Source organism: Rhizopus microsporus (genome assembly GCF_002708625.1).
Source record: "Rhizopus microsporus ATCC 52813 unplaced genomic scaffold scaffold_14, whole genome shotgun sequence".
Classification (NCBI taxonomy): domain Eukaryota; kingdom Fungi; phylum Mucoromycota; class Mucoromycetes; order Mucorales; family Rhizopodaceae; genus Rhizopus; species Rhizopus microsporus.
The window spans coordinates 380,264-394,914 of NW_019671929.1; the positions used below are offsets into that span (position 1 = coordinate 380,264).

At 40.1% G+C, this 14,651-nt stretch overlaps 6 protein-coding genes across 6 annotated transcripts; 4 read left to right on the plus strand and 2 right to left on the minus strand.

Annotated features, from left to right (window-relative positions):
- Positions 1-6: 6 nt before the first annotated feature.
- On the plus strand, positions 7-2,438 carry RHIMIDRAFT_309046 (glutamine-dependent NAD(+) synthetase with GAT domain-containing protein; the record flags this gene model as incomplete). The annotated part of the gene is made up of 6 exons (XM_023614585.1): positions 7-17; positions 71-205; positions 259-290; positions 353-437; positions 490-682; positions 734-2,438. 6 exons carry the CDS (start codon positions 7-9, stop codon positions 2,408-2,410), a joined length of 2,133 nt encoding a protein of 710 aa, XP_023464018.1. The 3' UTR covers positions 2,411-2,438.
- Positions 2,439-2,472: 34 nt separating this feature from the next.
- On the minus strand, positions 2,473-5,281 carry RHIMIDRAFT_217745 (FtsJ-domain-containing protein; the record flags this gene model as incomplete). The annotated part of the gene is made up of 5 exons (XM_023607336.1): positions 5,227-5,281; positions 5,030-5,174; positions 4,933-4,979; positions 4,759-4,876; positions 2,473-4,708 (listed from the first exon to the last, which is right to left on the minus strand). Exons 1-5 carry the CDS (start codon positions 5,258-5,260, stop codon positions 2,473-2,475), a joined length of 2,580 nt encoding a protein of 859 aa, XP_023464019.1. The 5' UTR covers positions 5,261-5,281.
- Positions 5,282-5,453: 172 nt separating this feature from the next.
- Positions 5,454-6,889, plus strand: RHIMIDRAFT_245422 (uncharacterized protein; the record flags this gene model as incomplete). The annotated part of the gene is made up of 6 exons (XM_023610198.1): positions 5,454-5,495; positions 5,543-5,671; positions 5,722-6,323; positions 6,372-6,413; positions 6,476-6,766; positions 6,814-6,889. The coding sequence occupies 6 exons, from the start codon at positions 5,454-5,456 to the stop codon at positions 6,887-6,889; spliced, it is 1,182 nt and encodes a 393-aa protein (XP_023464020.1).
- Positions 6,890-7,171: 282 nt separating this feature from the next.
- Positions 7,172-9,850, plus strand: RHIMIDRAFT_205488 (putative HSP100 protein; the record flags this gene model as incomplete). The annotated part of the gene is made up of 1 exon (XM_023606828.1): positions 7,172-9,850. One exon carries the CDS (start codon positions 7,172-7,174, stop codon positions 9,848-9,850), a length of 2,679 nt encoding a protein of 892 aa, XP_023464021.1.
- Positions 9,851-9,915: 65 nt separating this feature from the next.
- Positions 9,916-10,341, minus strand: RHIMIDRAFT_37249 (prolyl endopeptidase). Its single transcript, XM_023615163.1, has one exon. The coding sequence runs from the start codon at positions 10,317-10,319 to the stop codon at positions 9,930-9,932; it is 390 nt and encodes a 129-aa protein (XP_023464022.1). The 5' UTR covers positions 10,320-10,341; the 3' UTR covers positions 9,916-9,929.
- A 2,022-nt stretch (positions 10,342-12,363) lies between these two features.
- RHIMIDRAFT_239791 (riboflavin synthase domain-like protein) lies at positions 12,364-14,642 on the plus strand (the record flags this gene model as incomplete). The annotated part of the gene is made up of 4 exons (XM_023609240.1): positions 12,364-12,504; positions 12,555-12,820; positions 12,871-14,581; positions 14,634-14,642. The coding sequence occupies 4 exons, from the start codon at positions 12,364-12,366 to the stop codon at positions 14,640-14,642; spliced, it is 2,127 nt and encodes a 708-aa protein (XP_023464023.1).
- Between the last annotated feature and the right edge of the window lie 9 nt (positions 14,643-14,651).

A 14,651-nucleotide genomic window follows, 5' to 3' on the forward strand; every position in this document is an offset into this window, starting at 1 on the left:
GTAAATATGGGGCACCTGTAAGCTACTATTCTCATTCTCTCTTTCTTCTTACTCATGCTCATTTCAAAAGTGTAACCTTGGCAACTTGCTCTCTCAATCAGTGGGCACTTGACTTTGAAGGTAATCTGAAGCGAATCTTGGAAAGTATTAGAATCGCAAAGGAGAGAGGTGCAAAAATACGTGTTGGACCAGAGCTTGAGGTCACGTAAGTAATGGATAGTTTAAATATGAATCACGAGTTTGACATATTACTATTAGTGGTTACGGTTGCTATGATCATTTCTTTGAAGGTAATCATAACAACAACAACAATAGCAAGGGAGATAATTCATACACGTTCACATGTGCTTAGGGGATACTTATTTGCATGCTTGGGAAGTAATTGCTGAAATTCTAAAAAGTGATGTCTCAAATGATATGATATTAGACATTGGCATGTAAAGTGTTACAGCTGTTTCTTAAAGATGTGTCACTCAATGCTTTTTGTAGGCCTGTCATGCATAAATCTGTAAAATATAACTGCCGATTGATCATTGCTGATAGCAAGATTGTATTGATTCGACCCAAGATGTACTTGGCCAACGATGGAAATTATCGTGAGATGCGTTATTTTGCTCCATGGCCTCCAAAGAAGATTGAACAATACTATTTGCCACGCATGATCTCAAAGATCACCGGACAGGTAACATATTTTATGGTTGGGGGCAATTGTGACTCACTACTTTTTATATAGTTGTTGGTGCCTTTCGGAGATTCGGTCATTAGCACCTTTGATACTTGCATTGGATGTGAGACATGTGAGGAACTGTTTACGCCGGCAAGTCCACACATTGGCATGGGTTTGGATGGTGTTGAGATATTTACAAATAGTAGTGGAAGTCATCATGAATTGCGTAAACTCGACACTCGTATCAACCTCATTCGTGCTGCGACTCAGAGAGTAGGCGGCATCTATCTTTATTCTAACCAACAGGGTTGTGATGGTGACCGTCTCTATTACGATGGTGGAGCATTGATCGCCATGAATGGTGAAATTATTGCTCAAGGTTCTCAATTCTCGTTGCATGATGTAGAAGTTGTCACTGCCACAGTCGATCTTGAAGACGTTCGCTCTTATCGTGCTCGCATGGCCAGTCGTGGAATGCAAGCATCACTGGCACCAGCTTATGTTCGTCAAGAAGTCAAGATGTCTCTTACACATGATTATATCAAGTCAAACATCCACATTCGCCCATCAAAGCCCCAGGAGCCCTTTTACCACTTGCCCGAGGAAGAAATTGCCCTTGGTCCTGCTTGCTGGTTATGGGACTATCTCCGTCGCTCTAAAACGGCCGGATACTTCTTACCTCTCAGCGGTGGTATCGATAGCTGTGCTACTGCTGTCATTGTCTCCTCCATGTGTAGATTGGTGGTTAAAGAAGCTGCAAAGGGTAACAAGGAAGTCATTGAGGATGCTCGTCGCTTAGCCTGTCAAGGTGACAATTATATCCCCACTGATCCTCGTGAATTCGCAAGTCATATCTTTTACACTTGTTATATGGGAACGGAAAATTCCAGTACGGAAACACGTAAACGTGCCAAGGATTTGGCTGAGGTGATCGGAAGCTACCATACCGATCTGGATATGGACGACATTGTCAAATCCATCCATAAGCTCTTTTCCTTTGTCACAGGAAAATCTCCCAAATACAAGGTGCACGGCGGGTCAGATACTGAGAATCTTGCTCTCCAAAATATTCAAGCACGTCTTCGTATGCTGCTTGCATACCTCTTTGCACAACTCCTACCCTGGTGTCGTTCTCTCAAGGGTGGACTACTGGTCTTGGGAAGCGCCAATGTCGATGAGAGCTTAAGAGGCTATTTGACCAAATATGACTGCAGTAGTGCAGACATCAATCCAATTGGAGCCATATCAAAATCTGATCTCAAACGATTTATTGCTTGGGCCAAAGATAGCTTTGATATGCCTATCTTGCAGGACTTCTTGTCAGCTGTACCTACCGCGGAATTAGAACCGATCACCTCAACCTATGTGCAATCTGATGAAGCTGATATGGGCATGACGTACGATGAATTATCCAAGTACGGTCGCCTTCGTAAGGTGGATAGATGTGGTCCTTATAGCATGTTTACAAAACTCGTGCATGACTGGGCTGAAGTGTACACACCTTCTGAGGTTGCCGTCAAAGTGAAACGCTTCTTCTTTTACTACTCTATCAACAGACACAAGCTCACTACCTTGACACCTTCTTATCATGCAGAAGCTTACAGTCCTGACGATAATCGATTTGATATGCGCCCCTTCTTATACAATTCCACATGGAAATGGCAGTTTGATAAGATTGATAAAAAGGCAATGGAAATTGAACGACAAGAATCAGAAAGACAATTAAATAATAACGTAGATTAATCTTTTGTATCTACAGCTTTTTTTTTTTGTATATCTTTGAAATAAATTTATTTTTACAATCATTAACGACGACTCTTCTTTGATTTCTTTTCTCTTCGTTTCTCTGCACGTCTTTCCTTCTTCATGACACCATCCACCATCTTATATCGTCCTTTGACGCCCTTTGGACGACCCTTGATACCCCTATTGGCGCCCTTTGCCACAACAACCTTGACTTCTTTCTTTGGTTTTGTTTTTGATGCTCTTGCTATCAGTTTACCAATTGTCTTTGCCTTTTCCTTTTCAGTCATGTCTGGATTGTCAACAATATCTGTTGCCTTCTTTTGCGCTTTAGAAAGTCTTTTGGCAGCCTTAAGCTTCTTTCTAGCCTTAGCTTCAAGCACCTTCTTGATAGGTCGTGCGTTCAATGCTCGAAGCTTTTCTCTTAATTGGTCCATTGCCTCCTTCGTCACAGGAATATTTGGTTTGTTATGTCTATTTTCATCATCCAAGAACCATTCGGGAAGACCGTCTTTATCTCTAAAAGCTTCTTTGGAGAAACCCATGTCGACAAGGTCTTCAACAGTTTTTTCCTTGTTTGCTAATTGTTTAGCCAATGTAATGGATTCGGGTGTAGTCAAGCCCTTTTCGAGTGCCTCCTTCATTGCTTTAGAATTATCATCTTCACGACCATCCCACATTTCATCATCAGAAGGCAGTGCATCTTCAGTGGGTTGTATTTCAAAATCACTGTCTTCTTCATCACGCTCAGCAGTGCCGTCGTCTTGTTGTTCTCTCTTTCTTTTTCTAGATTGTTCACGGATAAATTCTTCATCATCGCTTGATTCATCTTGATCCATGATTTCATCAACAGCAACATCACGGAAGATATCCTGGTCAAAGAACATAGCAGCAGCTGTGGAAAGACCACTCTCTGTCTTCTTTGACAAGGCAGCTTTCTGACCAAGATCGTTCATGAGTGAGTTTTGAGTTCTAGGCTTGATACCTTTCATGGTTGTTTTGGGAGCATCGTCGTCGTCAGAGTCGCTTGCTTCATCCATGCTATCGTCATTATCACTTTCTGAGTCATCATCAGAATCGGATGAATCAGAGTCAAACTTCTTGTCTCTCGTTGTCTTGGCTTTTTCATCAAAACCAGACCATTCATCTTGCTCTTCTCTAGCCATCTTGGCTCTAAACTTGGCATCTTTTTCTGCTCTACGTTGCTTATATCTGGCATAGTCTTCGTCCATTTGCATCTCAAGGTCTCGCTCATACTCTTCATCGGAATCAAGAGTTTCATCCATATCCATTTCGGCGATACGGCCCTTTAAACTCTTATCGACATTGAGATCTCCATCTTCTTCTTCAAGATCGTCAGCAATGGACATGTCTCCTTCCTGAAGCTTTTCAAGTGAAACGTCCTTCTTGATCTTTCTGATGCTAAACATTTCTTCATCCATTTTATTCTCATCAAGAGCGATATCTGTAGGAATGATCATGTTCAACTGCATTCGTTGGATCAGCTTCATCTTCTTTTCATTTGCCTTTCTCTTCTCTCTCTTTCTTTTAGCTGCTTCTTCCTTTGTTAAATTGTTCAACTCAGCTTCCAACATTTCATCTTCATCCAGAGGCTCTTCTTCAATCACTTCAATTTTTTGCTCCTTCTTTTGTTCCAACTTGTATTCATCACGTATGATCGTTCTCCATTTCAACAGTGCCTTAAAGTCAGCTCTACCCAGTACTTTGAGATCTTGACAGTTGATTTTTATATCCTCTGTCGTGATATCTTTTTTCAACAACTCTTTTGATTCGTCGGATGTAAATGTAAATTGATTATAAGAGCCAAGAGTGACGATTGGATCATTGGCGCGGATGAATTCCATGACGTCTAATGTCTTGTGGAGGGTATAGTCGCCGTCTTCGTAACCATCTCTGTGCCTGTTCTTCTTTTCTGGTTTGAACACATCGGCAATTTTCTTGGGCTCTTCTGCGCCAACGTCAGAAAAGACAGATTTAGGATCGAGCATTCGAGGATCAATCTTTTTGGGTGCAACATAATCACGACAGACAACAAAGATTTCTGCTGATACATTACGAGAAGAAGGTGGCTTTGTGGCTTCTACTTTACGAAACAATTGCTGGAATACCCACATGAGTTTGTTGTAGTCTTTGGATCTAAATACTTTGGTTACAAAGACACCACCCTTTGCTAAGAACTCAGTAGCAAGTTTTAGTGAAACAAGAACAAGTTCAGACTGTGAGAATGCATCATGAGCCCATGCTCTACCGACATTAGGTGCACCATCGTGAAGTACACTACAAGGATTGGTTAGTCTGCTGTTTGTACAAGTAGTAAAGAAACATACACATCCGCTTTCCATGTCTTCATTTCCTGTCGTAGGTTTTGTCTACATCTTTCGGTAGTGATATCATCTTGGAAAGTGATGACACCAGGAATAGGTTTGATAGGACAAAGATCCACGCCTTTATATCATGTTAGTGTATAAAATAAAAAAATAAAAGCTAGTTAAATTGTGTACCTATGATCAAACTACTCTGTGGCATATATTTCGTTGCTACTTGTAACCTAAAGGCATGTTTTACTACAAATGTTTAAAATAAAAAGAATCAACTTACCAACCACCAGGGGCAGCACATAAATCGATTAATGCTCTTGACTTTTCTAAAAAGTTGTATTTTTTATTCAACTGAATCAACTTGAAAGCTGAACGGGCACGGTAGCCTTGTTCCTTTGCCAAGTGATAGTATTTATCCAAACGTCCTATGTTGTATTCAGTCAGTCAGGACACACACATATTTGTATTGTCTATTACCTTTTGAATGCTTCTTCTCTCTGCCTTTACCCATGATCTATGTATTGATTATTAGATCTAAAAAAAAAAGTTTTAAAAAATTGAAATTACCCAAAATTGAAGATATAAAAAGAAGGTCGCAGTTACGCATATAAGCCACAGGACTTACTGGTAGGTGCATGAATACAGATGAGTTTTGTTTGAATATGATTGGTTGTATTGTCTTTTAAGAGCTGTATGATGAAATAATGCCCATTGTTTTCTTCCTTATTTTTTTATTAATGGCTTCAGTATGTCTTGTTTGTTAAAAAAATGCCAATTATTAACTTCTTTCTAGTTATTCTTTAAGGATTATTTATTTCCAAGTGAGCTTTACGAGAAAGACGGCGGTAGTTTTACTACGCCAGTTCAAACCTTGATAGACTTTGCTCCTCATATATTACAGGAACTACCAAAGAACGAAAAGGTAATGATATGTATATTATGTAGATTATATTTAATAAAACCTCAATATAGGAGCAGAAGCCTATCAAGTCTTCAAAGGAAGATACATGGACAAAGGAGTCTGTAAAGGCTCATCCGAAGAGCTATTTTCGTTCCTTATTGACATCCGATACAAGTAAAACAATAACAGAATTTGTTATCCGATGTGGAAATGAGTATTTGAGACAAACATCAGAAAGAGATCAAGATAATGAGTATAGAAACAGACATAAAGAAAAGAAGAGACAGTCAACCTTTTGGCGTCAGGATGATACATCGTCTTCATCAGAAGAAGAAGACGAGAAAAACAAGGCAAAGAGTAACAAAGATAAAGAGGACAAGAAAAAGGATGGTCAGCTGATGACTCAAAAAGATGATAAAAACAACAAATTAGCAAAATCAGTAGCGGCTGCAGGCTTTCTTTCATTATCACTTTATTCGACATATAAAGCAAGTGTTGCATTCAGTGAAATATCATTTCATAACCAATTGGAGATCTTACTCTCTCAAGTACAAGCTATCCTTCAAAGCACCGATATATGGATAAGAGAACATGAAAAATTGGGTGATAAAGTACCCAATCAAGTTAGATCTGATGTCGCCTATCTGAAAGAACTCGTTGATTTTATAGAAAGGTTTATTTGAGTTTATGCAATCCTATGTTATCTAACTTGCTACTTTAGACTGGATCCTCGCTCACATAAAAAAATGGAAGCTGCTGGATGGTAAATAGCAAAAATGATATATAATAGGCATTCGTTATTAACCACCTGTCCACTTTATGCAGGGGATGTGGAACGTTGGGTGGTTTATCTGCACTGGGAGGTATTGTCGTAGGTAGTACCGCAATCGCTACTGGTGGCGCTGCGTTGGCCATTGGCGGGGCTGTAGTGATGATATCTTCAAAAGCACAAGCATCAAGTAAAAGCACATTGGGAGCAAGGCTATTGCTGGAAGGTCAAGTCAGAGACAGGGTTTCGCTTTTGCTTAAAGACAAAGAGGAAAGACAGCGCGTGATTCAGCATGAATTTGATCAACAATCACTCAAGAGTGAACCTAAGCCAATACCCATTAAAAAGTAAGCTGTTAGAAATCCTCTTAAACCTGTATTAATTCAATTTCTAGGGAATACATCAAAGAAGAACCAAAGATGGATAAAGGGCCTCCAATGAAAGCAAAAATTCCTTTACCCGCCCAGTAAACTTTATTTTACATGGGTTACACTTTGATTTTTGGCATAAATCTTTGTGTGTGTATGTTTTTGTAAATAAACAAGGTTCTGCCTTTGCTCTTTAGAAATTACTCGCACTTTCTTTGACCTTTCACCTTTTAGCTTTGTTTAGAAACATGGTATTTTCGAGTGTCTTCTACAATATTCTACTCATATTTAATCTCCGACACAATCCTTCATGACAAGATATAAATCAGACAACCTTTCTGTGTCCTTTCCTTTTTTTTTTTTTTTAGTTTTGAATTAATCAATATGAGTGGAATGAATTTTACAGAAAAAGTAGAAAAGATAATTGCAAGAGCACAAGCTTTAACTCGAGAATTTGGCAACTCACAAATCATGCCTGCGCATATCGCGTGTGCCATGTTTGATGAAACAGATGGTGCTGCCTTGTTCAGATCTATTATCGAGAAGACAGGTGCAGAACCCACAACGGTTGAACGTGGATATAAAAAGATGATGGTCCAACTGCCCTCTCAGGATCCAGCACCAACTGATGTCACGATTGGCTCACAGACAAGCAGATTGTTACGTAACGCAGAGAAGCGCATGAAAGACCAAAAGGATACATACATCTCGGTTGATCACATCATACTTGCTCTCTCCGATGATGATACCACATTCAAGCCAATGAAAGATGCTGGTATTACCAAAAAGGCACTAGAAGCGGCCGTTAGTCAAGTACGTGGTAACCGTCGTGTGGATTCAAAGAACGCTGAAGAAGTGTACGAGGCCCTATCAAAATACGCTATTGATTTGACCCAGATGGCACAAAATGGCAAGCTAGATCCCGTCATTGGTCGTGATGATGAAATCCGCCGTGTGATCCGTGTGCTGGCGAGAAGGACAAAGAACAACCCTGTACTGATTGGTGAGCCTGGTGTTGGTAAGACAGCCATTGTCGAAGGCTTGGCTCGTCGTATCATTGAACGTGATGTGCCTCAGTCTCTCCAGTGCAAACTGTTCTCTTTGGATATGGGCGCCTTAATTGCTGGTGCCAAGTATCGTGGTGAATTTGAAGAACGTCTCAAGGCTGTCTTGAAAGAAGTCAAGGAATCTGAAGAGGGTATCATTTTGTTTATTGATGAAATCCACACTGTTCTTGGTGCCGGTAAAGGTGAGGGTTCTATGGACGCTGCCAATCTGCTGAAACCTATGCTGGCTCGTGGTGAATTGCGATGCATTGGCGCTACAACACTTACTGAATACCGTGAAATTGAAAAAGATCCTGCATTCGAGCGTCGTTTCCAAAAGGTCGATGTGGGAGAACCCTCAGTGGCTGCAACTATCTCTATTCTCCGTGGTCTCAAGGAACGTTATGAAAACTATCATGGTGTCAAAATCACAGATTCTGCTCTCGTTTCTGCTGCTCAACTTTCAGATCGTTATATCACAACTCGATTTTTGCCAGATAAGGCTATTGATTTGATTGATGAAGCTGCAGCCAACACACGTGTTCAACTTGATTCTAAACCAGAAGAAATCGATGTGCTCGAACGTAAACGTTTCCAACTTGAAATTGAAGTGAAGGCTCTTAGCAAGGAAAAGAATAACAAGGAATCAAATGAACGTTTACAGGCAGTCAGAGAAGAGATGGCCAGAATTGACGAAGAATTGAAACCTCTGAAGCTCAAGTACGAACTGACAAAGGGACGACTGGATGAAATTCGTGATTTGAAGCAGAAACTCGATGAACTCAAATCAAAGGCTATACAAGCTAGAAATAACTATGACCTGGATACTGCTGCTGATATCGAGTACTATGCCATTCCTGATGTCGAGCAGCGTATTGCTGAGCTTCAAGCAGAAAAGCAACGCAAGATAAGTGAAGATTTGGCTAATGATCAACCAAGTGATGCCATCATTTCTGAAGTGGTACGTCCTGAACAAATCATGGAGGTCGTCTCTCGATGGACTGGTATTCCCGTTCAAAACTTGGCCAAGAGCGAACGTGAGAAGCTGCTGACGATGGAAACTGAAATTGCTCGTCATGTCGTTGGTCAGGATGCTGCTATCAAGGCTGTCTGCGATGCTATTCGTCTTTCCAAGGCTGGTTTACAAGATCCTCGCAGACCATTGGCTTCTTTCATGTTCCTTGGCCCCACTGGTGTCGGTAAAACTCTTCTCTGCAAGACATTGGCTGAATTCCTATTTAATGACGAACGTGCCTTGATTCGTATCGATATGAGCGAATTAATGGAACAGCACAGTGTTGCTAAGCTGATTGGTGCTCCACCTGGCTATGTGGGTCACGAAGAAGGTGGTCTCTTTGAGTCTGTTCGTCGCAAACCTTACTCTGTTGTTCTTCTCGATGAATTGGAAAAGGCCCACCGAGACGTTGCCAATGTTCTCCTGCAAGTTCTTGACGAAGGTTTCATCCATGACTCCAAAGGCCGTAGAATTGATTTCCGTAATACAATCATTGTCATGACCTCCAATTTGGGTGCCAATCTCTTGGCTGATAATGTTAAGGGTGAAGAAATGAACATTTTGAAAGAACAAATCATGGAAGTTGTCCGCAAGCACTTTAGTCCTGAATTCACCAACCGTATTGATGAAGTTGTCATCTTCAATCGTCTCACTCAAACCAACATCACCAATATTGTGGATGTTCGTCTTAAAGAAATCGAAGATCGTCTTGCTGACCGTCGTATTACCCTTCAAGTCTCTCAAGCTGCAAAGGAATGGCTTGGTGCTCATGGTTATGAACCCATCTTTGGTGCTCGTCCACTGAACCGTTTGATCCAGCAAAAGGTTCTTAATCAATTGGCCAAATTAATTATTGATGGTGGTATTCGTAATAACGAGGTGGCCAAGGTTGATATTTCTTCAGATGGTAGTACAATAGAAATTGCTCGTAATCATGAAAGTGAAGCAGGTTACGTAGTTGAAGAGCCAATGGATGAAGATCAAGACCTTGATATGGATTAAAGTAATGTAATTATCTTTTTGTATTATATAAAATCATGTAAATAAAAGAATCATTTGACTGTGTTTGTATAATAAGTCTTTATTTGTATTCACCGTTCATCAACACGATTCTCCATTTATCAGGGTCTTCAATAGTAATGCCTTTCTCTTTCCAATAAGGATTTTCTGGTTCAACTGGATGATATCCCATCTTGCCTAATCTATTCACAATGATGGAGATCTTTTCTTGATCAGGAATATAAAATACCAAGAGATTATCTTTGGTTGGTGCTGGACAAGGACTGCCATCGATATGTGTAGTAAATTCTAAATGAAACTTATTATCAGGTAAGCCAAACATGATACCATCATAGCCAGCGTGTCCTTCAAAGGAACCAATAACAGGTAATTCTAAGCCTTTTCCATAGAATTCCTTGATCTTTTCAAAGTTGTCTGTAGGACGAGCAATACGAAACTGAGCAAACTCCATTTGATGGTGGGAACAAAACAAGGGTAAAACAGTGGCCTTTATGTCTTTGAGGCTGAGTCCATATCAATTTTCCCTTTTTAGACTATGAAGAAAGTTAAAGTTCAGACTTTTGAACTAGATAAAACTGTTCATATTCTGGAGTGCATGATAAATTAACAGCGCCACATAGAACCTGAGCTTACAATATCAATAGCTGGTACCTTCATGTAAATAATCCTATATGCTATACATTTCAATCATTCATAGTATCTTTTTTAGATACTTTATATAAAGTAACACTCGTTCTACATTCTGAAGGATAGCTAAAAATCATTAATGTAACTTTGAGAATACAAAGGAGGTCTTTTTCTGTGATCCTTGATGTCCATCATAAATGAAGATATTTATATAAAATTAGAAGAAGTGTAATATGATAAAAAAGAATCAGTTTGAATTATTGAGATGCTAATATTATGCGTGAGTTTATAATGAATCATGGCACAAAAGTACAACTGGGGGATGAACCACTTGGAGTTTCTTCATAAATATGTCCTATACTCTCAGGGACCACTCTTTAATTCCGTAAGGAGATGTGCCAAATATGAAAATATAGAGCAAGAAGAGCCCATCTTTTGGTAATGGAGATACAGAAGGATGCTTTTTTTCGTACTCCCAGTAGATCGTCAACACATTTAAGTGAAGATCTATTATACAAGAAATGCGTTCCGTCAATGAAAAAAGTCCGATGACATAATGCTCAAAGACGATACATGGATGTGAATCTGAGCCCAGAAGAGCCTTTGTGAGTTTGTATAGCACAGACTGATATTAATATATGGCATCTCACTAATGAGAACTACCTATGTGAGGTTATATAATGATAATTATCCCAAACTGCTTTATAATGATGCATATGAAGAAACCATTAAGCTGCTGTTTCCTTGGATTATCAGAGACAAAGAAAGGTGTGTCAAGTGGATATATTTTATTAAGATTAAAGAACAGAGTCAAAGCGTGGGAATAACAGAATGAAGTTTTTATTTAAGTAAGCAATAGTTTGATTTCCAAAGAGAGAGAAAGTTTTGAATAAGTAGAGATTTCTTCTTTTTTTCTTTTCATAAGTCCAGAAGGCCACATTATCGCTAGCTTTCAGACCCAAGGTGACTAGAACCATAGACTGCATGCCAGAAGACTACATGGTATAAACCCTCCATGAATAAAAAGCACTTAAGGCTCAAATCTCAAAAATCAAAAGTCAATCTCAGAACCATACTACGGTAAATTCAGCGAAAGAGGTGCTTCAACGTACAAAGAGTGCACTTCTAAGTACCTAGAGCGAAGCGTTTCGAAAGGGGTGATGACCGTGGAAACTTCGGAATGCTGAACCTTTGAAGTATCGCAACCATCGATCTCAGAAGTAGGGGAGGGTTTACGGGCCATTCATCAGCTAAAGAGGTAGAGTCAAAACAATAGGAGCATCCCGGAGTGATCCAGCGTAAAGAAGCAGTGACCTGTCTGGTTAGTTTTTTGTTTTTTCTTCTTCTTCTTTTCTTGTAGCAGAGTTTGATAGAGTTTGGCAGATAGTGGCAAAGTAGATTAATTGATTATGTTTCTTGTGGCTCCAAGACTTGAACCAAATTACTTTCTGCTATGAGCACTTCTTTTCACTTCTAATAAAAGGATAAAACAAGGATTCATTGCTTCTTTGCTTTCATTCTTATACATCTTTGTGAGTACTAGCAACAACCAATACCTCAGACTTGCAATTTTCAAGTGATGTGTCCCAATTTCTGATCTAAAGTCAAGAATAACATTAGGGCAGACTGTCTGACTATACATGAATCAACCAAATTCGTATCTGTTGATGATGGTTGTGTCAACTGCACGCCTACATTTCAATTTGTGTCTGATTCTTGAACCAATGTTTTGAGAGTATTCAGAGTAATCAACAAAAAATAGTCATTGTATGCACACTGACACACATCTTAAATTTTTTATACTCCGTCTTATTTTACCCAGTTGGTGTGCGTCCTTTATTTCCTTTTTTTTTTTAAATATATATTAAATGACAGAGCTTGCTTCTACCTATCTTATCCTGTGGGCTTCACAAACAGGCAATGCAGAATGGATAGCTAAAAACATTCATACAGAAGCTACTAAAAAGGGATATACAGGTGATTGCTTTGTCATGGACGACTATGAAAAGGTCAATAAAGCATATAATATACACAATGAAAGCTTAATTGTCATTTACAGGCACCACTTCAAAAAGCAGGAATCATCATTTTGATCTCTTCAAACACTGGTGATGGCGATGCTCCCGACAATTCCTTAAAGTTTTGGAGATTCCTGCGTCGTAACAAGGACAAAGAGTACCTCAAAGGCACTAAATTCACTGTGTTGGGTCTTGGAGACAGCAATTATTCCAACTTTAATAACACAGGAAAACGTTTAGAGAAGAAATTTAAGGATTTAGGTGCCACTATTTTCTACGAAAAGGGCTTAGCTGACGATGCTGAAGGGTAAAATAGAAAGAAAGGAAAGAATACCGAAAATAACTAATCCACCCTAGATTGGAAAATGTAGTTGATCCCTGGATCGAAAAGTTGTGGGAGGTTTTACCAACTGTCTTGGCTCAAAAGTCAGGCTGGACCATTGAAGAGAGTATTGCGGCCGAAAAGCAACTGGAGAAAGAGATGACCGAATTGAAGATCGACCCTGCCTCTGTACCGTACTCTATGAAAAATCGCCAAAAGACGGTCCCTGACCTTGTCGAAAAATACACTCAACTTGAAAATTCATTGATTGAAAGTGCAGTGGAAGCAGTCGAAAAGATCAAAGCATTCAAAAAGAGCTTCCCTCTTCAGATCAGTCTGGCAGGTCTCGAACCAGGCGCCAAGTTAACCGGCTTGCCGCGGGTGTCGGTTCCTGTTGCAAAGCTTACTAAGCTTGAGGGACAGAAACCAACCAACAGTATGCAAGTGCCAGAATTTGTTGTTACACCAGTTCCCATCACATATGCTCCTATCACCATGGTATCCTGCTTGTCAACCGAGGACGCCCTTAAACGTACGTTGGAACTTGAACTGGATGTTGGTGAAGGGGTTCATTATGAACCTGGAGATGCCTTTGGTGTTGTAGCACCTAATGATGAACATTTGGTCTATGCCGTTCTTGATCGTCTATCTGTACCGGAGGAATCCTACAATGATGCATACAAGGTAGAAGGCGACAACCTCCCATCTCACTTACAGGGTGCCTCATACACAACTCTACTCGAACTATTCCGCTATGGTGTTGACCTTACAAGCCAGCCTAGAAAGGCATTATTCAGAATGCTTGCAGACTACGCTACCGACCCCAAGGAAAAGCTGTCGTTGATGTACATCTGCAGTAAACAGGGTGCGGCTGCGTTCAATGCTATCCGCGATGAGTGTCCTACACTTCTCGACATTCTTGAAACATTCCCATCTTGTCAACCACCGATTGAACGTCTATTGGACTTGCTACCAGCACACATGCCTCGTTATTATTCCATTTCTAGCTCTCCTCTCAAGAGACAAGGAAAGATCCGATTTGCTTTCAATGTCGTCGAATATATCACTCCAGGTAAAGCTGAGCGTAAGGGCGTGGCTACTCCCTGGATGGACAGAATAACAGAAATGGTTCCAAGCCGATCGACACCCACAAAGGTTGAAATACCTGTAAAGAAGGACATCAAGATTCCCATGTTTGTACGTCAAAATGCAAACGCATTTGTCTTGCCTACTGAAACAGAGCGTCCTTTGATCTTGATTGGCCCTGGCACAGGTATTGCTCCGTTCATTGGCTTCTTGGAACATCGTCAGACACAGCGAAACATCCGATTGTCTATGGGCGGTACCGGTCACCAACCGAGCCGTCAGATCAAAGAAGCCTTTGGTCCAATTTACGTTTACTATGGTTTTAGAAACAGATCAAAGGACTTTTTGTTCGAAAAGGAACTTTGCGAGTTCGAAGCAGATGGTACGATCACTCATCTAGCATTGGCTGAGAGTAGAGCATCTGATGGCTCTCCCAGAGTCTACGTTCAGGATCTTATCAGAAGAGACTCGGCCCAGCTTTATGATCTCATTATCAACAAAGATGCCGCTATATACATCTGCGGTGATGCAAAGGGCATGGCAAAGGGTGTTCAGGATGCTTTAGCCGATATGCTTGTAGAGCATCAAAAGATAGATGTCGTCGAAGCCAACAAGATTTTGATAAGTTGGATAGCAAGCAAGAAGTATCTTCGTGACTTGGTAAGTTATTTGACACTATACATCTGAATCTTATATTAACTTCTTTTCATAGTGGGCTTAATTAATATAG

Bases quoted from the DNA above. Each gene is read 5' to 3' on its own strand.
- RHIMIDRAFT_37249 (XM_023615163.1), bottom strand. From the start codon at position 10,319: ATGGAGTTTGCTCAGTTTCGTATTGCTCGTCCTACAGACAACTTTGAA.